Source organism: Chionomys nivalis, chromosome 12 (genome assembly GCF_950005125.1).
Source record: "Chionomys nivalis chromosome 12, mChiNiv1.1, whole genome shotgun sequence".
Classification (NCBI taxonomy): domain Eukaryota; kingdom Metazoa; phylum Chordata; class Mammalia; order Rodentia; family Cricetidae; genus Chionomys; species Chionomys nivalis.
In genome coordinates this window covers 40,888,686-40,915,089 of record NC_080097.1, presented here as the reverse complement: position 1 = coordinate 40,915,089, position 26,404 = coordinate 40,888,686, and the positions used below count along the sequence as shown (strand labels likewise).

The window sequence follows — 26,404 nt, the reverse complement described above, 5'->3', positions numbered from 1 at the left end:
TTTCCGTCTCTCTTTGAAGAGGCAGTTTCTGCCTCTCTGCCTTCTCCCTACTTCTCCCCTTCCCCCTTCTTTGTTTCTCTCTCTCTCCTCTTCTCCCTTCTCCCCTTCCCCCTTTCACTTTCACTTTCCCCTCCATAACCCACTAAATAAATATCTAACCATGTCTCTGTCTCTCACCCACCGGGTGGCTCCTGCCTTGGACCTTCAGAGACCTGCGGTGTGGTCTCAAGGCATGTCAATCCATCTCAGTCTCTCATCCACGACGTGGCTCCCTGCCTGGGACTTGCTCTCTGCTCAGGACTGGCAGCCTTTGTGGCCTGCCGAGGTCTCAGGACCTGCTGCCCACTGCCTGCCACTGCTGGGGGATCCGCAGCATTTTACTTAAACCAAAACACAGTGTTTTCTGGCACTATCCCTCCTGGAGTCCCCTGGCATTCCTCCCCTAACCTGTATGCATTGCTCAATTGTCATCCCAGGGTGATGGGGAAGCTCTGTTAACCAATCACCTTTAAGAAGTGGAGCCTAGTTAAGGCTACCTGGAGCCCAGGAAGAAAAACTGGGACAGACCAGATGTGTGCTCTCTCTAGGCAATTACAGCCAGACACAGAGGAACTCAGATTTCCCATTCTTGTGGCATGTTATAAGTTTCCCCTTATAACAATTAAAAATATAATTGTCTATATTTAAGCTGGCCTGGTTATTTCCCAAGTCGAGCTAGCCCCAACACTTGGTGCCCAACGCCACAGCATAGAATTCCCATACAGCAGCCCTGTTTGGCTGCTACTGGCTGATTTTGGGGTCTAGTTTTTCTGTGCTCACAGAAGCTTAGGCAGGACAGGGACATGGGAACCAAGGGCAGAAAAGGCAGAGGAACTTGACCTAGCCCCACTCCACCACATCCAGCACCAAGCTCCATAGCCGCCCTGTGCACTACCCCCTCCCCCAGCGGACTTCCGAGGCCGCAGACCCTCTCTCTATAAATAATGCTTAAGTTTTCCACAATGAACAATGAATTTTTCTGCAGTAATCTTTTAAGTTTCCAGGAAGAAGATGGGGCCCCCACAACAACAACTCCACCTGGTTGATATGACGTCATGACACTGATAGTGCTACTACAAGACCTATTTTGGGTACCAGCTGCACAAGATGGTTCCAACTTGGTTAGCTGAAATGGTACACATCTTTACAACATTCTGGCCAGACCTCCAAAAAATACTCAAAGCCTATTTGCAATCTTACCAGACATTAATCTTGAAACTTAACCTTCATTTTACTTTCACAGGATCCAGTAGAAACAACGTCACCCCCATTACAGCTGGAAGTAATTCTAGAAGACGACGTCCCCTCTCCCAGGAATGTTTGTCTTCAGGGTTAGGGACATCATTTAGGGGTTGATTATAATTGATATACGGTTGAGGGTTGGGGTAAAATTTTATAAGCTCAGGGATCCTTTTGTAAAAAAAAAGGGGGGGGATTGGATAATGGGATACTAGATTGGTTTGTGAGTTATTATTTATAAACAACTACATTAGTATAGATTCTTGTATATTTATACAAAGTTAAATAATATTGTATGCATGCATGCATGCTTCTGCCTGTTTAAAACATTATATATAGAGATATATACATATAGATAGATAGATAGATAGATAGATAGATAGATAGATAGATATTTACAATATTGCAGTGTACATTTCTACCTATGATCAAGATACTTATACATTGTTTACATTTGGAGGTCATTGTCCTCATTTATTATACAGTTGTTTATTGTCTTAGTCTTTAAATTATATAGGTATTAAGAATTATAGATCAATAATCATCTATGTTTGTCATACTTATAGTTAGACTAATCAAGTTCTTTAGATACATAGAGATTATATTCTGCATAGATAGATAATCCTCAACCACTTCAAAGAACTGTAGAAAATGGCATTTAAATAACTTAGAGTTGTACTGACGCGAGACGCGAGACATAATTGCTCCTGGCAGCACGGATCTTTTCCAGAGAAAATGTTGAGCACCGAAGACATTCCACCTGGAGCTTGTTTTCTTCTTGACAGAACTGGCCTTTGGGCAAGGAACTGCCCATACATAGTATCCATAATGAATAAAACGGGACTGTCAAATCTTGCCAAGACAGGGTAAGATAGTTTTAAAAAGTTGCTTGCCTTTGAACATGGTCTATCAGTCATTTTAGGCCTTAGCCAAAGTTGGTTGCTTCAACATTGCAAATGAGACTTTGGGTGATTGCCCAGGTAGCCAGTTGTCTCTGTCATTTGTTGCACGATTTGGTAGTTGCTCGATTGCACTTCCTGCTTACTCAAGTAATATTATTTCCCTTCTTAGGTCTTCCATGGGATTGAAGATTAGATAGTTGTAGTTCCCTTCCTCATGATTTAGCCAAGCTTAAGTTCAGTGCAAGATTTAGATTCCTTAAAGTAAAATGTTTAGTAAAACTTTTGTTATATGTTTCTTGTTTAATATTGTTTATATTGTTTGTAATTTTATATTTGGTATCTGTTCCTATTGTATATTGTATTGGGTTTGGATAGATCTTGTTTAGACAAAAGGGGGAGATGATGGGGAAGCTCTGTTAACCAATCATGCCTAGTTAAGGCGTGGCTACCTGGAGCCCAGAAAGAAAAACTGGAACAGACCAGGTGTGCTCTCTCTCTCTGGGTGATTCCCACCAGACACAGAGGAACTTGGACTTCCCATTCTTGTGGCATGAGTTTCCCCTTATAGCAATTAAAAATATAATTGTTTAAATTAAGCTGGCCTGGTTATTTCTGGAATCGAGCTGGCCCCGATACCAGAGGGCCAATAGGAAGGAGCCATGACTACCTTGACATCAATCCAAACCCAGGTCTAAAAGTAAAACTGGGATGTGAGTCCATGACTCCACCTCTTCCCTTTTCCACACATGATCCCTGTATCCCCTAGAGAAGTGATTCCACCCCACCCCTCTCTTTGGTCTTCCAAATCCCTGGCAAGAAATACACAATAGGCACATTCCTCTACTTCGTTTGCTCTTGGGGCAACATGAAATTACTCTTTACCTCTCCGTATCACTCACTCTCTTTTGTCTTAGTCCTTCTCCTCCTTTTCCTCTCACCAACCTTGTCTGGACTTGCTTTGTTACAGAGCAATCTTCCTCTTCAAACCAAAGTCTGCTCCTGAGTTCTTAGGATGTTCTCCATGCTACACGGAGGCCCCCAGTAGGTTTGGCTATGTCTCAAGGGCTTTAATAGGGAAAGGAGTTGAGAAGCTGGGGTGCTTGAGGATGTCTTAAAGTTGGGAATTTAGCAGAGACTTAGCATAGCATGACTGAGCTGACATGACTGTGCTTGGCCATTTTCCCCAATATCACATTTCAGTGTGCAACATTCCAGGAGAAATACTTCCTCTACATTTCTCATTTAGTCCCAACTACTACAAATGCATCCAATGACATCTCTGAAATAGGCTTTATTCACAAACGTTGTGGTCAGTTCAATGCTGGGAACCAAGATGTATTGGTTATGATACAAATACAAAGTATTTGGAGACCATGAGGAGATGAAGGTGAACACCAAGAGTCACGAGCACACCTGAGAGCACACTTGCATAACAGCTCCCCGAACGCTTATTTCTGCTCTTCAGCTATCCGAGGAAGGCGGCACTTTGTTTTTGCCTTCCGTAGACAATCTTTGTTGAATACATCCCTTAATCGTTCTTTGAAATTCTCCCCAGCAAAGTAGTAGAGAAAGGGATTGAAGCAGCTATTGGTCGCAGCCAAGGCCAGTGTGATGACCGTGGCCTTATGTAACGCGTCTCCACAGGCATCCGCCTTCCATGTGACCAGGTGGAGGGTTCGCAGTGCATGGTAAGGCAGGAAACACAGGAGGAAGATGATCATGGCAATGATGATGGTGACCAAGGCCTTCCTGTGAGAAGCCCGCAGACCTGATTCTGGAATCTCCACCTTTAACAAGACCCGGATGATCAGTAGGTAGCAGATAGTGAGTATGGCAAATGGGAGCAGGAAGCCTGCCACCAACGCAACGTGGTTCATGATCAGTAGCTTCTTAAACTTCAGGGGACTCATCTCCAGGCACAGTATAATGTCGTTCTTCTTCTCAGAGCCATTCTTCAGAAGCATCGCTGAGGAAGCCATGATAAAAACCCATATGATCCCACAGAGGATCCAGGCGGTCTTGACGCTGGTGACGTGGAGTTGCTGGAAAGGGTGGACAGTGGCCAGGAAACGCACAACACCCAGCACAGTTAGGAAATAAATGCTAGTGTACATGTTGACATATAAGGAGTAAGACATAACTCTGCAGGTCAGATCCCCAAATATCCAATTGGACTCTCTTAAGTAGTAGTCAGCCCTGAATGGCAGGGTACTTATGAACAGGAAGTCTGAAATGGCCAGGTTGAGCATGAAAACATTTACAGATGTGGACTTCTTGTAAGTCTGTAGCAAGACATAAATGGAGAAGCCATTTCCCAAGGCTCCCCAGACAAATATTACCAGGTATACGATGGGGTAAAATTCCTTCTTGAAGTTTTCTATTGTACAGTTCCTGTCACTATTATTGCTCGAGACCTCAGTTGGTTCCATTTCTGATACAGAGTTGGACAGAGGCTAGGATATAAGTTTTCTCTCTATATTGGGTTAAAAAGAAATTAACATAAAAATTACTTTGTTCAACTCCAGTTTTCTTCCTGATCATTAATCAAACATTTGCAGCATTTATTCTCCCTTGGAGAGAAGCAAGTTCCTCTGACCCTCTCTTGTGACCTCTACAGACATCAGGCATACTCATGGTGGACCTATGGACATCAGGCATACTCACGGTGGATCTATGGACATCAGGCATATCTACAGTGGGCCTACAGGCATGCAGGTAAAACATTCATACCATAAAATAAAAATATATAAATATTTTTAAAAGGATACCTAAATAAAATTCCCCAAGGAGAAAGCAACAAATAAAAAGTAACCTTAGAGGCCAGGCAATGGTTGTGCATGCCTTTAATCCCAGCACTCGGGAGGCAGAGGCAAGCGGATCTCTGTGAGTTCAAGACCAGCCTGGTCTACAGAGCTAGTTCCAGGACAGGCTCCAAAGCCACAGAGAAACCCTGTCTTGAAACAAACAAACAACAAAAAAAAAGTAACCTTAGAATACCAGCAAAAGGGAAAGAACATTTGAGCAAAAGAATGCAAGGACAGCAGCTTCCCTTTCCCTTTTCAACTCTAAGGTATATTTGATGCTTGAAATAAAAACTATAACACTGTTTGATGTGGTTTTAAATGGATGTAGAAGAGCTATTGATTGGTATATTCTTTATGAGGGGAAATAAAGATATATGAAGGGGGTTAAGATTCTATACCCCACTTGAACTGACAAAATTGTGCTGAGAGATTGTGATAAGAATATTTACATAATGTGATAGCATACACTAAAAAACTGTACAAAAGCTTATACTAAAACACTAAAGATGAATTAAGATGATATTTTAAAGAGTTCAGGTAACCAAAACGAAGACAGTAAAAGGAAATCAAGTAATATAGACAGATTAAAAAAAAGGATTCATAATCCCAATACATCAGTAAGTACACTAAATATCAATGGTCTAAATCTACAAGTAAAAAGGCAGACTGAAAGTTTGAAATGTGAAGACAAAAGACATATTTAGACATTGCCCTCAAGACACTCACCTCAAATAGCAATACTGACAGGTAGAAAAAGGAAATAAAGTAAGTTACCAAATCAGAAATGGCTCCAGATTTAAGAGCCAAGAAAATTACCAGAAAACAGAATATTCTCTACTGATAAAATAATTTCTCCACTATGAAGACATACAATTTCTAACGGGATACACCAAGCAACAGAGCTATGAATACATGAAGCAAAATAACAGACTTGGGGAGAGTGACTTTGATGAGAAAAAGGGAGTACACCTGGGGGAGAGATGACCAATAAGAAGAGTAGGGAGCTAGGTCTAAGTGTTTCTGAGCCCTGGCTATCAGGAGAATTAGCATTTCTAAACCATGAGCCGGTGCTAGCTTCCTATGGTCTTATAGGAACACCAGAGGGTTTTTGTTTGTTTAATTCTGAACTTCCCAAAAGTAGTTTTGACAGAACATGAATCCCATGAGATGCTTCGTTAAAGGAAAGGCCATGGTACTCAGCCCCAAATAGGATATCAGAGCAAATCCAGTTACATTAGTGACCTCATGATCCCCTCCCCTCTTAGTCACTGATAGGAAGCAAGGAGGCAAACACAAAGAATACCAAGAAACTAAAAGCATCTAAACCAACTGATGGAACTGGATCTACAGAACAATCATTCGACAAGAGCAGAACATACTCTCTTCTCAGGTACCCACAGAACATACACTTCACTCCCACAAGGGCCCCATCTACAGTCTTCCCGTTTGTGACCCACAGATTTGAACCAGGATCTTTGTATGACCACTGGGTTAAACCTGGAGGCTACCCAACTGAAGACCACAGGTTCCCTCACCTCTAAGATCCACCAGTAGCTAATTGTGCAGCAGAGAGAGGAAGGTGCATGTGCCCCTGTAGAATCTGCGGCTGCCTGTTGACAATCTCAGTCTCCTATCCGTCCCCGGGCACCCGTTCACAGCTGCTGTGAGCTGGTGTTTCCAGTGGCTTTGACATGCCCGGAAAACAGTACTTTGTAGCCCTTCCCCCTTTCTTCCTACTCTCACGTTGCCTCATCCCGTGTTCCCTCCTCTCCCCAGATCCCCTCCGAGCTTCAAACAGATGCTCTGATATCATGGACTCAGCTGTCATGTACTCTCGACACCTAGAAGCCATGGATCCCTGCTTTCACTGCAAAGAGAAGCTTCTCTGAGTAAGGATGATGTTAGCATCTCTCTGTCTAGCGCACATGGCTGGTAGGGTGGTGGCAGTATGCCAAACATTTTCAAAATACCAGTTATTTGAATGTATGTGTACATCTAGATAAATAAACATATTAAGAAAACATTTGTTGTAAATTGTTATACAGATAATGTACAAAGCAAGTCAAATTAGAATGTGGGTCTTTATGTAAAATAATTCTTATTTTATGCCCATGAGTAATTTTTGTCAATAAAACATTGTTACTTTTTGTCTGTAATATCCTTTTAAGCTATTTTCAGAAAGATCCCTTGTTTTCCCAAAATTCAAAGTTAAGCTCCTAGCAACTACTGCTAACTATGATTCTACAATGTTGTCAGAATTATTTCTTGACTCCAGTTAGGTAGGACTTACATCTTGTGTCTTGACCAACTCTTCTTGATTCTTGCTTTCCCAAATTCAGGCCTGAAAACCAGAAGAAGGTCATCATATGTCTTTTGCAGCTTAAACTGTCTTCAGGTTGCTAAAAGTGGCCTCTAACAGATGGTCCCCTTCATCCTGTGACAAGGAGGACAACGTGGATAATCAGATTGCTAAATATCCTTTGACTTTTAATTAACTTAAAACTAACATGAGCTCTCTTTTGCCTATTGAACTTAGTCATAAAAAGATGATAAGTTAAAATGAAAGCTGACTTTTTTCATAGTTAACCATATTTATGTAAAATATGTTAATAAAAAAGTATTCCAAGGGTTATACTTTTGTTTTAGGTTTTAAAAAAGCATGCTTATTGGGCGGAGAAAGAGTTCACAAGGCCCCACTCTTGAGCTAAGAGCTACTGGCAGTTGATAGACTGAAGGAGGGGGGCTCAGTTTTCTTTTTAGGTTCCTCCTAAGTTGCCCAAGCTCCCACGAATGGCGTTATGTACATGTGCAGATGATTCTAATTGGAGTTAATAGGCTGTAAAGGAAAAAAAATACGAAGTTGGGAGGGAGATGAGGAACTTGTGGGAGGAGTGTACAGTGAATATGGTCCAAATACATTGTGTATGTTTATAAACTCCTCAAAGAATAGATAACCAAATTAAATACGAAAAATAGAACCATGTTTATGCTTAACCTACAAACTTATCATAACAGTTCCGTGCCAAAAGATTTTTTTTTCTTTTAAGAGTCTAGGCTTACAACACCACTTTTCTTTTCAGTCATTCAAAGTCTGAGCAAGCTGACAAGGGTGCCAACTCAACCACAGAGACCCATTATGCACTTTGGTCTTTCCTTGGGTCTAGTGGCCCCTGTTTGCCTGTCTTGGCTAAGAGTCATATCCGTCACAGCAGGGCTTTTAGAAGCCTTAAGCCAACTCAACTGAGTCAGCTCTAGGACCCCAACTAAACTCAGTAACTTCCCTGTTGCTTTTATTGATGGGGGCACTCAGTCACCCTTCCTGTGCAGCTTTCTTGACTCTTCCTCCATGCATTGCTGTAAGACTCTAAAGTCTGGGATCATGCACCCTTGTGCTTAGAAAAAGATGTTCGTGATCTGGTAACTCTGGTATGAGATCATCATACCCTCTGCAGACCTTTTAGTATTTCCTCTGATACTCCTGACTTAATTCTTATATGTAGCTGATTCAAAAGTCAGAAGAAAAACTAGAAACGACTAATATTATATTATTATCACTGGCTTGAATTTACTCTTGGAATACAAATTTATTCTAGAAATAAAATGTTTGGATGGCTAAATAAACTGGCCTCAGTTAGACATGCCAGCTGAGGAAAGATAAAAGATATTCATACTGGTATAAAGTATATGAATTTGGGTGAATCCATGAATTCAAAATGAGATCCCTTAGGCTAAGATGGGCCATACATCAAATCTCAGATTCAGAAGGCTAAACTGGGATAATTTCAAGTTTGAGGACAACCTGGGCTACATAGTAAGATACTAGAAAAGGGTGGAGGAGAGGGTATGACAGGAAGAGGAAGGAGACTCTCTAGACACTCTAAGAACTTCTATAAAACAGTAAATGAACTGAAGAACCATGGGGTAATTTGCTATTATAGAAGGAGCTATAGTAAAAGTTCTATTTGGAAAAATTGATTCCATATACTCCCCACAGCAGTGGTCAGTTAGCAGTGATGTTAAGCCAGAATGATGGGGTAATTTAAAGGATTGTCAAAAATACCCCAATGTGTGCCCTAACTACAGTAACACCCTCCTCATGCAGCCATAAGAGCAGACCATAGACAGTCAATGCCTTGAGATCTTCTGAGAATCTATGCCCTAAAGGTCTATGGCGTTACTCTGGTCCTTGTTTCTATCCAGATTGCATAAAGCGTTGTCTTCACGGGAGAGCTCTGGCTATGACAGTGGGGGACAGAGGGGAGTAGCTTACTTTACCTTCCCAATTCAGGAAGCTCCAAGTCTTCTCTTCAGTCAGAGACGCATCCTTCCCTGTTAGGCCTGCTAAAGAGCATCATAGTTTTGTCTGTTACACAGAAACTTCTCTGTCGTCACCATCATCCACAAACATCAGCAAAGGTATTGAGAACCAAGGGAATTCTAAAACCCTCAACCTGGTGGTGGAGATGATGGCGCACACCTTTAACCCCAGCACTCAAGAAACAGAGGTAGGTAGATCTCTGTGAAATCTAGACCAGCCTGGTCTACAGAGTGAGTTCCAGGATGGCCAGGGCTACACAGAGAAATTTTGCTTAAAAAAAAAAAAAAAGCAAACAAAAAACAACGAAAAGAGGGCTGGACTTGTAGCTCAATCGTAGAGTGCATGCCTAGCTTGCATGATGTCCTGGGTTTGAGACCCCAGTATAATAAAAGAAAAAGAAAAGAAAAACTAAAACTCTCCACCTGCAGCTGTCTCCTGCTGTGGTGGTTTGAAGGAAAATGGTCCCCATACGTTCACAGTGTATTAAGAGGTGTCACTGTTGAAGTAGGTGTGATTGTACTGGAGGAAGTGTGTCACCGGGGGGGGGGGGGGGTGAGCTTCGAATGCTCAGAAGCTCAAGCCAGACCCAGAGGCTCACTCTCTTTTGCTCTCAGCTACACTCCAGGACTATGTCTGCTTGCACACCCCCGTGTTTCCCACCGTGATGATAATGGACTAAACCTCTGAACTGTGAGCCAGTTCCAGTTAAATGCTTTCTTTTATAAGAGTGGCTATGGTCATGGTGTCTCTTCATAGCAACAGAACACTAAATAAGATTCCTGCCATGCCACTGGCCTTCTCCTGAAAAGTAACTAACTGCCTCCCTCCAAGTTCCTAAAAGGGGCTTATGTGGGGGTTGCTTCCAGTCCTGGAATCTATTCTTTTATTCCCAATGGAGGACTATAAGAAACTGGTGCCTTCAAAGGGCTCCCCAGGGTAGCTTCCATGTAATCTGAATGCTAGACATCTGGTCTTTTGGAAAAGGCATCAGGAAAAACATTCATGAATCTCTATGGAAAAGACCTCAGGGAACTGTGAAAAACAAGCCCAGCCAAAAGACTTCATTTTAACCTCGCACCATGCTACTCAACGAAAATGGTGCTTGTAGCCAACTATTAGGTGTGTGCTATTTAAAGAATCCTTGCTAGGCAGTGGTGGTAAATGCCTTTGATCCCAGCACTTGGGAGGCAGAAGCAGGCAGAGGTCTGTGAGTTCAAGGCCAATTTGCTCTACAAGAGCTAGTTCCAGGACAGGCTCCAAAGCTACAGAGAGACCCTGTCTTGAAAAAACAAGACAAGAGGGGAGGGGAGGGAAGGGGAGGGGAGGGGAGGCGAGGCGAGGCGAGGCGAGGCGAGGCGAGGAGAGGAGAGGAGAGGAGAGGAGAGGAGAGGAGAGGAGAGGAGAGGAGAGGAGAGGAGAGGAGAGGAGAGGAGAGGAGAAGAAAAGAGAAACAAACAAACAAAAGAATCCTTACCTTGAATGTTGTGGGAGTTCACAGTTGCTAAGTTTCAGAAGCAGGCTGCTTCTGCTATAGCTGTGAACAGTCACTGGCTGTAGAAATAGGTAGCTTCAGACAAGATGTAACAAACACATGTTCTCATCTTCCACAGTCACCCTACGACCAACATGTCCATTTTTAATTGTGGCCACCTCTATTGTCTGATTCAGTAACCCTTCTCTCCCTCTGTCATTCCGAAGCAATATGGTCTTTTGCTGCTCAGGGGGAAGAAAGCTAATTTTTTTTTTTTACATAGACCATAAATGCTGTTTTGAATTTAATTGATTGCTAACAAAGCTTAATAACTCTTAGGAGAAAAATCATTCTAAAAATAAATTTTCTTTCCATATCTCACTGATGCTTAAGTATCTGTTGCATAATTAATTCCAGACATCAGTCTTTTAGTTTTTAAAATTACATTTATTTACTGTATGTGTGTGCAAGCGTGCAGTCACAAATGAGGATATATGAAAGTACCTACACACACACACACAGATGTCATACTGTGTCTGTACAAATCAGAGGACATCCTAACAGACTTTGTTCTGTCCTTCTCCAATGTGGGTTTCAGGGATTAGACCTGGTCCTCAGGCTTAGCTACAAGCATCTTCACCAACTGAGCCATATAAGCAGCCACAGACATCATCTTATAAACATCATACACTGACTTCACATCAACAACATCCCATTCTACCAAGGTCTTTACACCGAATCGGAAAACCTAATCTTCAGGAATATGAACCAAAAAATCCATCCTCTACTGGGGAAAAAAAAAGTCATTTCAATTCAACAGTTACCACCACTCCCCCCCCAAAGCTCATTTGTGTCATAATCAATGACTGTTAAATGCCCCTAATAATACAGTCTGTCCCACTGGGACAGTCATATTGATTCACAAGAACTTGTCCCAAGAAGCTCAGTTGGTCTAAATACCACCCCTCTGTGAACCATGATTCCTTCTCTATTCCCAAAGGATTCAAAGAAACCTCCAGAAGAAGCAAACATGGGACACCTAAACAAAGTACTGGCGGAAGATTCAGACCCCTATATTATATATGATATGAGCAGCAGCTAGCACAGCAGGGATGATAGAGTTAGGGATGATTGTCTAAAATTAGTGTCTGACCCCAGAAAAAAAGGCATATTTTTTCCTGTTCTTGTTTTAAATTTGACTTCATTAAGCAGACGTGTCACGAGGAACCATATTAACCTTAGTGTTTTCTTAGCTAGAATAAAAATTTCAGGTTGTACCTGCATAAACGACACACAACAGTCCCTGAGTGTGAAAAGGTCCCCTGGATGATGGGGAAGAGCACACACACACACACACACACACACACACACACTGATGAGGAAGAGCACAGGCACACGCATGTGCTCGCGCGCACACACAGATTTGAGGAATGTATACATATTGCCTGGGTTCTAGCCTCCCTGTTCCCAAAGCCTATTAGAGAACTAATGACCACGTTTATTTCTGAAAACTCTGTCTTCTTAACTCTAGTCCCCAAAGACCTCACAGCAGCACAAAACCTGTAATAAGTCCTTTCTCACACTTTCTCTCTGAGACACTCATTTTCCAGTTGTTTACATGTAAGATCTTGAAGATGAAAGCACCCCTTCAACAATTAAGAGATACACAAAATAGAACTTAAAAGATTTTCTTACTCACAGGTCCTGGCAGGTACAGAGCTTGCCTAGAAGCTACACACACTCAAGTCGGAAGGGGTAGGTAGGGAAAGAGACAGGAACTCATGGAGGAGTGACTTTATTGGGGCCAGGCCTCCCATAGTGGAGCTATGGAATCACGCACAAGATCCAGAAGTAGCGCTGTGTATCTTCACAGTGCACGTGGGGTACAGTGGCCAGGAAGGACAGCCAAGGAGGGTGTATTAGCTTTTCCACAGGAAGCTGTCACCAAGAGGTGGGAGGATATGACAGCCACGTAGACTGAAGCCATCTGGATCAATCACACTGAGTACCTCTGGGAAGGTGCTAGAACCAGAAATTCTCAAGAGTGACTGAGTCCTAATTCTGGTACGAAAAAAAAATAAATGTATGTATTTATTTTTATTCGTTCAATTATGTGTTAGGGGTATAGGTGTGTACACACGAGTGCCCAAAGATCCCAGAGGTATCAGATCACCTGAAGTTGGATTTACTAGCAATTGTGAGCCACCCAGCATGGATGCTAGGAATCTATATCTGATTCTCTACAGAAACAGTATGTAATCTTAACCAGCTCTCTAGCCCTTACAAGTGAATTTAAAATATATGCTTAGGCAGCAGAAAATGATAAGAAGTCAGTACACAAATAATGTGCACTCACCCTCAATACAAATACACTGACCCAACTTTGTTCAATTATAGGCATTTTCATAATGACTTTTGACTATTGGCATTGCCCCTGAGAGTTCATATAATAATCCAAAGAATAAGAAACATAAAGCAAAGCACTAGTTTATGCTACCCAGCGATAAGGAAACTAATTTCAGATGCCGCAGGCATGCTCTCCAATTTTCCTTCAGACACTCATGTAAAAATATGACTCACAAAAATAACTGGTTTATTATTTTTAAAAGCACATGATATACATGGAATAAATTATCTTTCTGAAACTCATCATCATGTGCAATGAATAAATACCAATAAACAAATTTTAGTACCAAGAAAACTATCCGATCTAAGTATTGTCTTGGTTAGGGTTTCTGTTGCTGTGAAGAGACGCTGTGACCATGGCAACTCTTAATAAAGGAAAACATTTAATTGCGGTGGCTCACTTACAGTCCAGAGGTTCATTACACAACATGGCAGCATGCAGGCAGACATGCTGCTGGAGAAGTCAGTTAAGAGTTCTACATGTTGCAGGCAATAGGATATGGTCTGAGGCACTTGGAGTAGTTTGAGCACAGGAGAACTCAGAGCCCACCTGCACAGTGACACACTTCCTCCCACAAGGCCACACCTACTCCAACAAGGCTACACCTCCTAATAGTGCCACTCCTATGAGCTTATGGGGGCCAATTACATTCAAACTACCTCAAATATAAAATTTTTAAAATGGTTTTATTTTCTTGTTTGTTTAATTCTGAACTTCCCAAAGTAGTTTTGACAGAACATGAATCCCATGAGATGCTTTGTTAAAGAAAAGGCCATGGTCAGATCAGCCTGGGAAATATAGTAATCTCTAGTCGTCTTTCCTTTGAGAATTCACGATATTCCACGGGGCCCTCCAAAAATCACAAGACTGGTTTAGGCAGAGTTTCTCTCCTTCTGTTTGGTTTTGAGGTTTTTCCTATGAAATATTTCTTAAACATTCTCCAGTTCCACAGAACAGCTCATGCTGTGGTGTAGCTTTTCTAGAGTGTGACTTTGATGAGAAAAAGGGAGTACCACCTGGGGGAGAGTTCAACCAATAAGGAGTATGGAGCTAGGTCTAAGTGTTTCTGAGCCCTGGCTATCAGGCGAATTAGCATTTCTAAACCTTGAGCTGGTGCTAGCTTCCTATGGTTGTCTTAGTAAAGTACCATAGGCTTGGTGTCTCAAAACCCCAGAATTTTATTCTTATTCTCTTATAGTTCTGGGGCCTACATGTCTGTACTCAAGTTGTCAACAGGACTATGCTTTCTTCAAATACTAGACAGAGGAATTCTTTTTTGCTGTCTAGCCTCTGGTAGATACCAGCAATGCTTGGCAATTCTTGGTTCACAGATATGTCATTCCAATCTGTGTGATTAGAAGGAGCTGTTTGTTTTTGCTGTTTTTCTGTATCTTCAGATCATCTTTCCGTATGTGTCTATGCCTCTGACTCTTCTCTTCTTTGAGAAGCTTTGGTCATATGGAGCTCAATTTACCTGGTATTTATTACCTTGTCCTAACTTAAATTGTCAATGGTTCTATCTCCAAATAAGGTTGCATTTCCAGATAAATGGAGTTAAATATGTATGGGTGCTGTTGTGTAGGATATAATTCACTCCCACAACAGGGATCTATACCATTTGCCTCATGAAATGACTGTAAGGAATTATACAAGAGACAGAAAGGATGTGGTGCCCGTGACTGCTGGCCCTGGGTGAAGTGCTCCCTCACTCCTCCACCCTCATAAATGCGTGTAGAAATGAGCTGACATCAATCCCTGTCATCTCACTGGTCACATGGATGAATTGTCCGGCTCTCACATTGACTTGGGGTGTTGAGAGTAGATTCTCCTTGGTATTTTTAGAATGGTGAACTCCAGGGAAACACTGGTTAATCTCAGATTAGTCTAGTAAGTTTTACAGGAGAAATTTCTCAAAAACACTCCTCCTTTTACCCCAAGCCTATTCCTTCTAACCCTCTGAGACTGATGCTGGAGTCAGGATTGTGTCAGAATCAAAACAAAAGCTAATACCTCAGAGACCAGATAGAGGTCTAAGAAGGTAGAGACAGATGTGCATGCAATCAAGTCCTTAAACTCCTCTACAATATAGACCTCATTCCATCTTACGTCCTATGGAGTTAGAGAGCATGAGGAGAAGTACCTGGGTTAGGCCACAACCCTGGCCTCTTCACTCATAGAAGTGTGGCTGGACTTCAAGGACAAAACTAATTACAGTTGCTTCAGGGAAGAACTTATCATTGGCATGGCATGGGAGCCAGCAAATGTGACCACCTGCAAAAGATCATCAAAAAAGATGGGTCCACATTCTCTTTGGAGGGATACCTTGCTCAGCCTAGATAGAGGGTGGAGGGCCTTGATCCTACCTCAAAGCAATGTGACTTTGTTGACATCCCACGAGAAGCCTTATCCTCTGAGGAATGGATGGGGCATGGAGTGGGAAGGTGAAGGGAGCAGGAGGAGGGAAGGGCGTGGGAACTGGGATTGGTATGTAAAATGAAAAAAATAAGATAGTTTTTTTAAAAAAACAATGAGTCCACTAAGGAATAGAAGCAACAGATAGATTCACCATTGACCCGAGCCATGGGAACTCCTTGAGCATTTAGGAGAAAATGTAGAGCCCACAAAGCAGACTTAGTATCAGACCACAGTGGAAACAGAGGAGTCTGGAGCTAAGAAGAGGTCTGGCCAGTGCAGGCAGGCCATGAGTGCAAAAGGGTGTGCCTGCAGACAAAGCCTTAGACACAGAGACTCTGGCCCATGGTGGATGTGGGGGACCATATCCACTGGTGAAATGGGGGAAAATATCTCAAGAACAAGAAAGAAGGTTACTTCTAGAATCATAGAGGGCACAATGTCCTCACGCTCACGGATAAACAGGGAAACCAGGAATATTAAACATACAGAGTTGTCTCCTCAGCAGAGGGGATGCATATCTGTTTTCCATCCAAAAGGCTGGAATGATGTAGTTAATAGCCAGGTAATCCGTGCTCTCTGTAGGGCCAGGCCACACCTGAATCTCCCCCAGATGATTCTGTTTCTCCCAGACCTTTTCCTTTAGACCTTTATCCTAAGCATTTTTTCTCAGTCAATAGAGCCTATTGTTGGAGGACTTGTCACATGTACATCTTGGTGCTCTCTGTGCTATCCGTATGACCCTGGCCACACCAGATCCTTCCCTGGGCTCTTAAATTATAGAACCCATATTTATGGAAGTGGTCACATGTACTTTGCAAAAGAGTTTCAGTGCAGTTGTGCCTTAAGTTTGACTTGTGCACATGGGATTGAGATCATGGTTAACAGTAAACTTTTTCTCAAACTTGTCCTGGATTTAAATGTTTGCTGTCTGGTGACAGACTCAAGAAGTTTGAACCAGCACTGGCTAACAAACCGTGTTGAACCGACTTCCTTCTTGCCTTCTGTGGGTTGTTGCTCTGCCATCATGACGTCTGTAGGGATGCCCACATAGAACCAGGGCACAAGACAGGACTGAATCAACACCAAGGGAACCAGTGAGTCCCACCACTGCTCTGATTCCTCTGCCTGAATTGGGTGGGCTTAGAACACCACATTGCAATAGCCTTTTACTACACTGCTAATAAAAATAAAGAGGAGAAGAGTGGGTGTGGGAGGATCTGCCTGATAGATGTGACTGTAAAATCATCGTCATTATCATCAGCCAGTTCAACAAAGTGATAGGAAGCTGAGAGATACATGAAGAGGTAAATGGAAGAGAAATCAGAAAATCATTTCGCAGCATAATTTCCACTTTATCACCTGAGATAGAGGAGGGAAACAGGTCCAACTTATTCTACTGAGAGAAGAGATCAGAACTGAGAGAGAATAAAGCTGACTCCCACAGCCCCACTGGCAATAAAACAGCAAAGAGAAACTGGTCAAGACAGCAGCAGATCAGCAGACAGAGGTGGCAGATATGGGTCAGGAAAACAATCAGATATAGTGAGTGGCCAGTTAAATGTTTATGAAGTTAGTAGCTTACAGAGGCATAGAGAATGTTCTCACAGACCTAGCAAAGCTGCAACTGTTCAAAAGCTCATAGAAGTTGCTTTTATTTATACATAGAAATTCTTCTATGTAAATGGAGTTTTCTTTCACCCACCTGTTCCCAAATACCCAATGGTCACTTCCCAAATAATTGACTCGAAGGTTTAATATTATTTATAAATGCTCAACTGATAGCCAGGGCTTATTAATAACTAGCTCTTACATTTTAGGTTAACCCATATTCTTTATTTACGCTTTGCCATATGACAGCACATTCATCTCCTGCTCCCTCCGCATCTCACTGGTGTCTCTTGACTGTGCCCTTGTCCTTCCCATCATCCTTAGTTTGGTTGCCCCACCTATACTTCCTGCCTGGCTATTAGCCAGTCAGCATTTTGGTAAAGCAATTTCTAGTGACAAATCTTTACAGTGTACAAGAGGATTGTTATACAGCATTTCCCCCATTCTTGTCTAATTAAAAAGGAAGGTTTTAACTTTAAAAAAGTGAGATTATATACAACAAAACAATTACCAAGTAATAATTATATTTACAATATTTAGTCTATTTGTATTTGGCAAAAATTGAGAAAACAATTACCAATCTTATCTTGGTGAGTCTAACTGTTTTTCTAATTTACTTTCCATTATAACTAAGTAAAACTATAATTATGACTATTTAGTCTTCAAGTCCATCAAAGACTCCAGAAGGATAAAGTGTTACCTAATGACAGGGACATCAGGCCACCTGGACAGTCACCCTAGGTTCCTCTCCAATGTTGGGGCATCTAACTAGAATGTCTGACAGACTTTCCTGTGATGCTGGGAATTTTGAAGGGCTTTCCTACCTTGTCTTAGCCAAGTCCAGCAGTTGTGTTTCTTGTGTCCTGCTGGTCCAGTTTGGACAGCAACTGTCAGCAATTGAGACAAGGGCAGTTTCTTTGTCCAGTGGCTAACTTTTGCCACAAACAAAATGAACTCCATATGGCATTTCTTCAACACCCATCATCTTCTTTGAAGCAGATTGTTGCTGCCAGGAGCAACAATGAGACATGCTTCACTGTCATGAAAAGCCTTAGGTTATTAAACATATTAAATGTCATACATCTCTGTATGACCTTGAAAACATATCCAACATGACATAAGTCTGACTATTATATATGACTATTAATTTGTATTTCTTAATTATACATTACATTTTAATGAATTACATAAACATAATACTTAAACAAGAGTAAAAATATACATACAGTCAAACAAAATTAATATTAAATTTCCAACAAGAAACCAAAATCCATACCAATGTAAAAATATGTAAGATTAAAAGCTGGGTTTTGGAATAAAGTAGGTTCAATAATCTGTCCTTTTATTCTATCATTTTTATATCATATTGCCCTTTCTTCTTTCAGAAAGAGCTCTGTGAATTTAACTGTTTTGTTTAGCTTTTCTTTTTTTTTTTTTTTTACTATGGCCAATAGCAATTTGTAACCAAGCCCCTAAACAAAGACCAACACCCATAATCCATTTTTTGGGAATGTGGACATAGTTCTCTAGATTACTTCTGCTTATTGAGTGTGCTGATATTCTTTGGGGGGGGCACTGAGAAAATTTAGGATTATGGTCAAGTCCTTACTGGAGTATTCTGTGAGGCTGGATCATCTCAGCCAGCAGCCTTGAAGCTGTTCTGGATATAGGATTCAGAGGGAACTGCAACAGAGGTGCTCTGAAATGTTGTATCCTCTGGGTCATCTGTTCTTATCAGTGATTTTTTTTCAGTGGGTCTTCCTTAATCAAACCTGATTTTCCTTAACTCAGGATGAATCCAGAGCCTCTCATTTCTTGTGGAAATAGAAGCAGAACCTCTTTCCCAAAGTAACATATCTTTTGACTTAAATTTTGAAGTCAATATATTTTTAAAATATATAGGTTGGTTTAATATAGCAGTTTTTATAATCCAAGGTCTCTTAGGAGCCAAAAATTTTGAAGACAACACAATAATATACATTATCCAGACTCTTTGTGTATTTCTCATCTTTGTGTGGCTTATATACTTTTTACTCTATTTCTTTTTTAAGCACTTTTTCTACCCATTTTTTAAACCATTTTTACTTTTATTTTTATTTTTATACTATTTTTATGCCAACCAGTTTCCCTTCCCTCCTCTCCTTCCATTCCCTCCCCTTTCTTGTCTACCCACCTCCCCAATCGCTCCTCCTTCATCTCCATTCAGAATGGGGCAGACCTCCCATGGACTGGCACAAAGCATGGTACATCAAGTTGAGTCAAGATGGAGCCAGGTAATTCAGCATGGGGAACAGGTTATCAAAAGCCAGATAAACATCAGGGAGAGGTCCTATTCTCACTGTTAGAAGCCGTACTAAGAGGCCAAGCTAAACAATTGTCACACACATGCAGAGGGCCTAGGTCAGTCCCATGCAGGCTCTATAACTGTTGGTTCAGTGTTCATGAGCTCCCACAAGCTCAGGTCATCTGTTTCTGTAGACTCCCCCATAATGGCCCACCCTGACTGGTACAATCCCTGTTCCCTTTCTCCCACAAGACCCTCGGAGTACCTGTGGATCTCTGCCTCTTCTTCCATCAGTTACTGGATAGAGTATCTATGATGGCAATTGGGGAAGTCACCAATCTATTTATAGTAGATGGCCAGTTCAGGCACTCTCTCTACTATTGCTAGGAGTCTTTGTTCTCTCTCAAGCATACATATATTTTTAAACATTCTGTAACCCGTTTAGAGGTTTTGCTTCTGTTCTTGTTTTTGTTTTGTATGAATCTGTCTTAATTGCCTGCTGCTATCTTTTTCTCACTACATGAGTCTTTAAACTGTTAAGTGGCATAGGTTCGAACAAAGTGGCAGCTTTGGCCACCGGCTCCATCCAACTCCTTGGTCTGTGAGAGTTTAGCTTCATAGCAAAGGTATGGCCTAGAGCTAGGTTTACTGCCCCAACTCTGGGGAATTTCTGTGTCCATGCTGCCACTGCTGAGTCAAATGACAAATCTTTGCAGTGTACAAAAGCATTATTCCACAGCACTTCTAAGTGTTAAGTATTGTGAACTAAAAGTCACACCCCTGTTAAAGATTCTACTCAGCTAGTAAACTGATTAGAATTTCGTGATTGAGGAACTGAAGTATCACAGATTCAGAGTCAAGATTATCTTCAGCATAACCATTAATTTTTCACCCCTCTGTCTGACCTAACATCCTTTTGAGGATCATGTAAAACTTTCTGAAATGCATTATCTTAACAACAAGACTTACATTTTTAACACATGGTTAACTTAAATTTGTTAAAAGAACATGTAAGTGTCACCATGTTTTGAATATATTTATAACTATACAATATTAAAGATATAATGTGATATTTCCAGCTCCCTAGGTTTTCATCTGGAGTGTGGTTATCTTGTATCAGTTGGTTTTGTGTCAACTTGGCACAAGCTAGAGTCATCAGAGAAGAAAAAGCCTCAGCTGAGGAAATGCCTCTATGAGATTCAGCGGTAAGGCATTTTCTCAATTATTGATCAATGAGGGAGGGCCCAGCCCATGGTTGGTGGCACCATCCCTGGACTGGTGGTCCTGGTTTCTATAAGAAAGCAGACTGGACAAGTCAGGGAAAGCAAGTCAATAAACAGCACCCCTCCATGGCCTCTGCATCCACTCCTGCCTCCAGGTCCCACCTGTTTGAGTTTGTGTCCTGAATCCCTTAAATAATGAACAGCAATGTATATGTATAAGCCAAATAAGCCCTTTTCTCCCAAACTTGCTTTTTGGTCATGGTATTTCATTGTAGCAATAGAAACCCTAACTAAAACACTTGTCAAATCAGAAAAAGAAAAAAGGTGTTTCCTGAAAATTTTCAGGGAAAAGAAGGTGGCAGAACCTCAAATAAGAAAAGTGACATAGAAGGTGTATTTTCAGTAAAAAAAAAAAAAAAAAAAAAAAAAAAAAAAAAAAGGTTTTTGGGTGACAAAATAAAATTTTGTCCAGATAAAAGATTGTTCTGGCATAAAAAAATAAAAGATAATGGCACAACAAGAAGGTCGAAGAATGCCATCAAAAGTTGGTGAGAATTGAAATTAAAGAAAAAAATGGCAGGCACATAACTGAGTTGGCTGTGATAAGTTAGTAAAATATTCTATGGTCAGTCTGATATTCCAAGGTAGAGCTGGTCTCACTCTCTGTATACAGAGAACATTTTCTTAAATATTGATCTTCTCTTAGTAACATGTATAGAAAAACTGGCTTAGGAAACAAGGACTTTATGTTTTATCTTTTTACCAAATGAACAGTTAAAACCTGATGATGAGATTCAATTACAAGCCAGATTTGCTCTGGGTAAAGCCTTCCCTTACCACAAAGCCACTGCCTGTACTTATAGTGGAGGAATCCTATTAAAAGAATTATTACTTACCTGTGGCATTCTTACTAAGCTAAATATTAATCATTAAAGTAATTTAGGACAAATAGTAAACTTGTAAAATTCATCTTATCATAGAAACTGTTCATTGTGTCACGGCCATCAGCTGGTGTCATGGTCATCTATGGGTTGGAGGTTAAATGAACAAATGACACTGACCATCAAAATTGACCAAGACTTAAGCTTCCCTCACCTGAAACTTTTCCACCAGTTCTTCTAAACTTGCACTTTTGGAAAGCCTCAATTATCTTTTTATAAAATAAATGTGGGGTGTCTTATTAAAATGGACAGAGGAGGGCTTGGAGAGAAGGTTCAGAAGTTAAGAGCACATGCTGCTCTTGCAGAAGGTACCTACATGGTGATTCACAACCATCTATAACCCCAGTTCCAGGGGATCCAATGCCTTCTTCTTGGTACACACTGGTTCCCAGACATATAAACATGTAGACAAAACAAAACACTCGTAAACATAAAATAAGAAATGTCTACACACATACCCCCAAAAGGACAGAGCACTGTATCAGTCAACTTGGCTAAAGAGTGACATGATGCACGCTCATAAGGGACTTTTAAACATGATGTTTACAAAGTCAGCCTTGTTACACCCATTACAGAGTCTTCACATGGTGAGCTCTCAGGAGACAAAGAACTAGAGAAATGAGAACCAAATGTCGATGATTTCACCAGCTAGAGAGGGTTCCGATTAAAAACTCAGTTCAGCTTGTGGGAAGGGACTCTAGGAGCTGCTTCTAACCACTCCCTGCCTTACAGAACTTCAGAACACAAACTCTAAGATTGATATTTCTCATCTCACATGTAACATCAGAGAGCACAGCATACGCACCCCTAGAAAAACCAGATGATATTTATCTCAACTGTGTCAACAGTGGAACAACCCAAGCAGCAGAGTGTGCGGCCCCTCTAACACATGTCCACTAGCGCTTCCATTTATGTTTTGAATCCTTTTATAGTCAAATATTTTTCAAAATCATTTAAGCTATCTGGAACTTTCTTGAGTATACTCCTAAGTGATAAGATAATGCTAACCTTGGTCTTAATGAAGCTATAAATAAAGATGATACTATTATGTGTCTTTTGTTTCTGTTTTTCTGAGACAGGGTTTCTCTCTGTGGCCTTGGTTGTTCTGGATGGAACTCACTCTGTAAAACAGACTGGCTTCAAACTCACAGAGATCTACCTGTCTCTGGGTCTGAGTGCTGGGATTAAAGGCATGCACCACTACCATCTGGCTCTATGCCTTTTTATTAATCACATTTTTTACTGTAACTAATTGCTTACCCAGACCACCTACTTTACTTAAATATTCATATTTAAAAAGTTTTTTTCCCCACTGCATTTGTTAAGGAAGTCTCTCATAAGCCATTGAAAATGTGACTACAATTAGCATAACAGATCACCTTCAGTTCTGCAAATGCTATGAAGGGTTTTCTGTGGAGAAAGACTGAGTTACAGAGGGTGGACCAGACTCTCTTCTGAAGACACCTAGACTGATGATAATCTCATGGAGGGTGGACCAGACCCTCCTTCAGAAGACACCTAGACTGATAATCTTGAAACACCAAATGACTAACAGGAAGGTAGTTTATATACAGATGCTCACCAGAGGAAAGTGAGATTTTTATCATCTTACTCAAAACATTTTAGTATTCAAAACATAGAAATCATTTCTGGAATTTTCCATTTTTCATTTACGAGCCACAGTTGACCACAAATAACTTAAACCATGGATAAGGAAAGATTTCCATACATTTCCCCTGAAATTCAGTAGGATGTTTGTCTTTTGTCTGTTTGTATAATCTTCACCCTCTGAGTTTGGGTCTCCACTTTTAAAATGAAGCTAATAAAGTTAGTCCCTCAGGACTGTTTTGGGTTAGTTAGTAAAATGATGGGTTAGTTCTACATTGTGAGTTGCTAACCAAATGCTAACTTTTCTAGTTCATTAGTTCTATGGCCTGATGCATGCACAGACACTCCTGAAGCCAAAGGCTAGTTCTTCCCATTCTTTGATGAATACATCACATAGACAATATGATGCTAAACACAAGTTAAATAAGCTAACGATAACATTGAATAAAGTATTCTAAGGTTTTTCTTTATTAAAAGGGAAAACTCATGGAACAGGAATGGGGGTCCAACCTCAAGGTGTGGAGCATGGGAAGAAAAGAGTGAACTGGCTTTTTGGGTACCCAAAAGATACACCCCAACCTGGTACAGTCTCTTAAAGGCCATTAGCTGAAGGAGGTTCCCCATCTCTTCCCCCTTTTGCCTAAATAAGAGAGTTCCAAACCCAATACAAAACTATATACACTAAGAACAGATATCAAGTATAAAATTAGGATTACAACCAGCATAAACAATATTAAGCAAGGACCATATGCTAAAAGTTTTAATAATCATTCTATCCTAAGGAGTCTAAGTCTTATATTAGAGATGGCTTGACTAGATCATAACAGGAAGGTGACTACAACTATCTAATCTTTAACCCCATCTAAGGCCTGAGAAGGGAGATTATATTACTTGAGTAGGCAGGAAGTGTAATCAAGTAGTTTTCAAAATGTGCAGTAGATGACAGAGACAACTGCCTACCTGGGCAATCACCCAAAGTTTCATTTGCAATGTTGAAGCAACCAACTTTGGCTAAGGTCTAGCATAATTGACAGACCATTTTCAGAGGCAAAAAAAAATATTCAGAACTGTCTTACCCTGTCTTGGCAAGATTTGGCGGTCTTTTTTCTTGTATCCTGCTTGTCCTGTCAGTGGTTGAAGTATGGGAAGTTCCTTGCCCAAAGGTCAGTTGTGCCAAAAAGAAAACAAGCTCCAAGTGGAGTGTCTTCAGTGCTTCCATAAGCAATTGTGTCTCACGTTAACAGAACCCTAAGTTATTCATGTTGTACAGATCTTTGAAGTGGTTGAAGATTACCTATAGAATACAATCTCTATGTATCTAAAGAACCTAATTAGTCTGACTATAAGTGATGTGGAAGGGTCTTCTGTCTAGGCACTACTTTTATTGGTTAATAAATAGAGAAACTGGCTTGGGCTGATAGGGCAGAATAGAACTAGGTGGTGGAAACTAAAGTGAATGCTTGGAGAAGGAAGGCAGAGTCAGAGAGAAGCCATGTAGCCCCACCAGAGACAGATGCTGGAATGTTACCCGATAAACCACAGCCTCATGGTGATACAGAGATTAGTGGAGATGGGCAAAATTAATACGTAACAACTAGCCAATTAGAAGCTAGAACTAATAGGCCAAGCAGTGATTTAATTAATATAGTTTCTGTGTGATTATCTTGGGTCTGAGCTGCCAGGTGACTAGGAAACAAACAAATGACCTCTTACTACAAATTGCTGTCAGCGTAGCCCACTAAAATCCACTTAAAACCTGAGAGAGTTTGGGAAGAAATTCTAGGGGAAAAAAAAAAGAGTTAAGCCATGCCTCCTTTAAGAGAGGTTTTTCTGATTCAGTGATAGCAGAAAAAAAGCAAACCTGAGGTTTTGAAACGGTGACTTCCTGAGCTGTGCTACCAGCATGAACTCTGGCTCTTTCAGGAGGTCGAGCATTTAAATGGGGTTTGTGGACAGCATGCTGCAAATTACTTGGTAGCAGCATGGGTCAACTGGTTACCAGAGTTGAGGTGATGAATGTGGCTCCCACCCGGAAGTCTCAAAGGCAGTGAACGGACTTCTGCTATGTCAGACTGGACAGAGAAAGCAGACAGGGACATATTTGCCCTAGCAATGCCACAGTTTAAGGTTTTTAAGAAGTGCTTAGTATTTTAAGAAGAGCTCCTGGAAAGAAAATAATTACAGACACACAATAAAGACAGATTCAGAATTTTTTTTTAAAAGGACCTCTAAATGGGTCATAGTGCTGGATAAATGCATATAGGCTTGGGAGAGAGAAGACTTAAGGATGGGAGGGTTTATTTGGGACCGTGATTTAAAGGTATACAGTCTATCATAGCTGGAAAGGTAACAAGAACACAAGGTGACTGGTCACATTCAATTCAGTCAGGAAGCAAAGAGCAGACAAGAAGTAAACCCCAAATGAAACCTCAATGTCTGTCCCCAATTCCTTTAGCAAGACTTCACTTATGAGTGTTTCTATGACCGTCCAGAGCAGCACCACTAGCAGAAACCACATGAGCCCACAGAAGACGTTTTATATTGAACCCGCAACTGGAATGTTCAGAGGAGAAGGGTTTTGAAGACTCCAGAACCAAAACTGTGGCTTTTCTTCTGTGGGCCTCAGTTTCTGTATCTGCAAACATCAGAACAGATGCAGCTAGCAGGAGGACAAGCATACAAAACTGTTCACTACTAATATTCAATTTCAAATGTATGACTTAGGAAAAGTATTCGGGGACTCGAACAGGTCTGAGCCAGAGCGGGCTGCAAGCAAACCAAGAACACACTCTTCTACCATCTCTGTCTGAGGGTCAGAGGCATCCCGACTGCTGTCAAATTGCATAGCTCCATAGTAACCAAGCCCCAGTTCCCTTCCCAGAGAAAGAGTGACCATTGTCACAAATTTCTAAGTCGTATATGCTCTACACCATAATTATTAGGGTAACATTAGATAAGCCTGCTTCCTTGAAAGGCAAGACCTCCTCTTTCCTCGGAAGCCTTCAGGAACAGACACCTTGCTTTGTCAGGCAGAGCTGAAGCTATGGACATCAGAATCCCTTCTTACTTACTACTTCAGCATTACTGAATTAAGCTAGCTAGCTCAAAACTTTTTCTCCCATCCCTCTCCCCATGTCTAATATTA

General features: G+C 41.1%; 1 protein-coding gene across 2 annotated transcripts; it reads right to left on the bottom strand.

Annotated features, from left to right (window-relative positions):
• Positions 1-2,674: 2,674 nt before the first annotated feature.
• Cysltr2 (cysteinyl leukotriene receptor 2) lies at positions 2,675-10,902 on the bottom strand. 2 transcript variants are annotated; one of them, XM_057786268.1, is made up of 4 exons: positions 10,777-10,902; positions 9,260-9,325; positions 7,275-7,418; positions 2,675-4,653 (listed from the first exon to the last, which is right to left on the bottom strand). In XM_057786268.1, exon 4 carries the CDS (start codon positions 4,607-4,609, stop codon positions 3,629-3,631), a length of 981 nt encoding a protein of 326 aa, XP_057642251.1. In that variant the 5' UTR covers positions 4,610-4,653; positions 7,275-7,418; positions 9,260-9,325; positions 10,777-10,902; the 3' UTR covers positions 2,675-3,628. The 2 variants fall into 2 exon arrangements, with proteins under 2 accessions (XP_057642251.1, XP_057642252.1); XM_057786269.1 differs by having other exon boundaries at positions 7,275-7,325; positions 10,777-10,803.
• Positions 10,903-26,404: the final 15,502 nt, after the last annotated feature.

Bases quoted from the DNA above. Each gene is read 5' to 3' on its own strand.
- Cysltr2 (XM_057786268.1), bottom strand. From the start codon at position 4,609: ATGGAACCAACTGAGGTCTCGAGCAATAATAGTGACAGGAACTGTACA.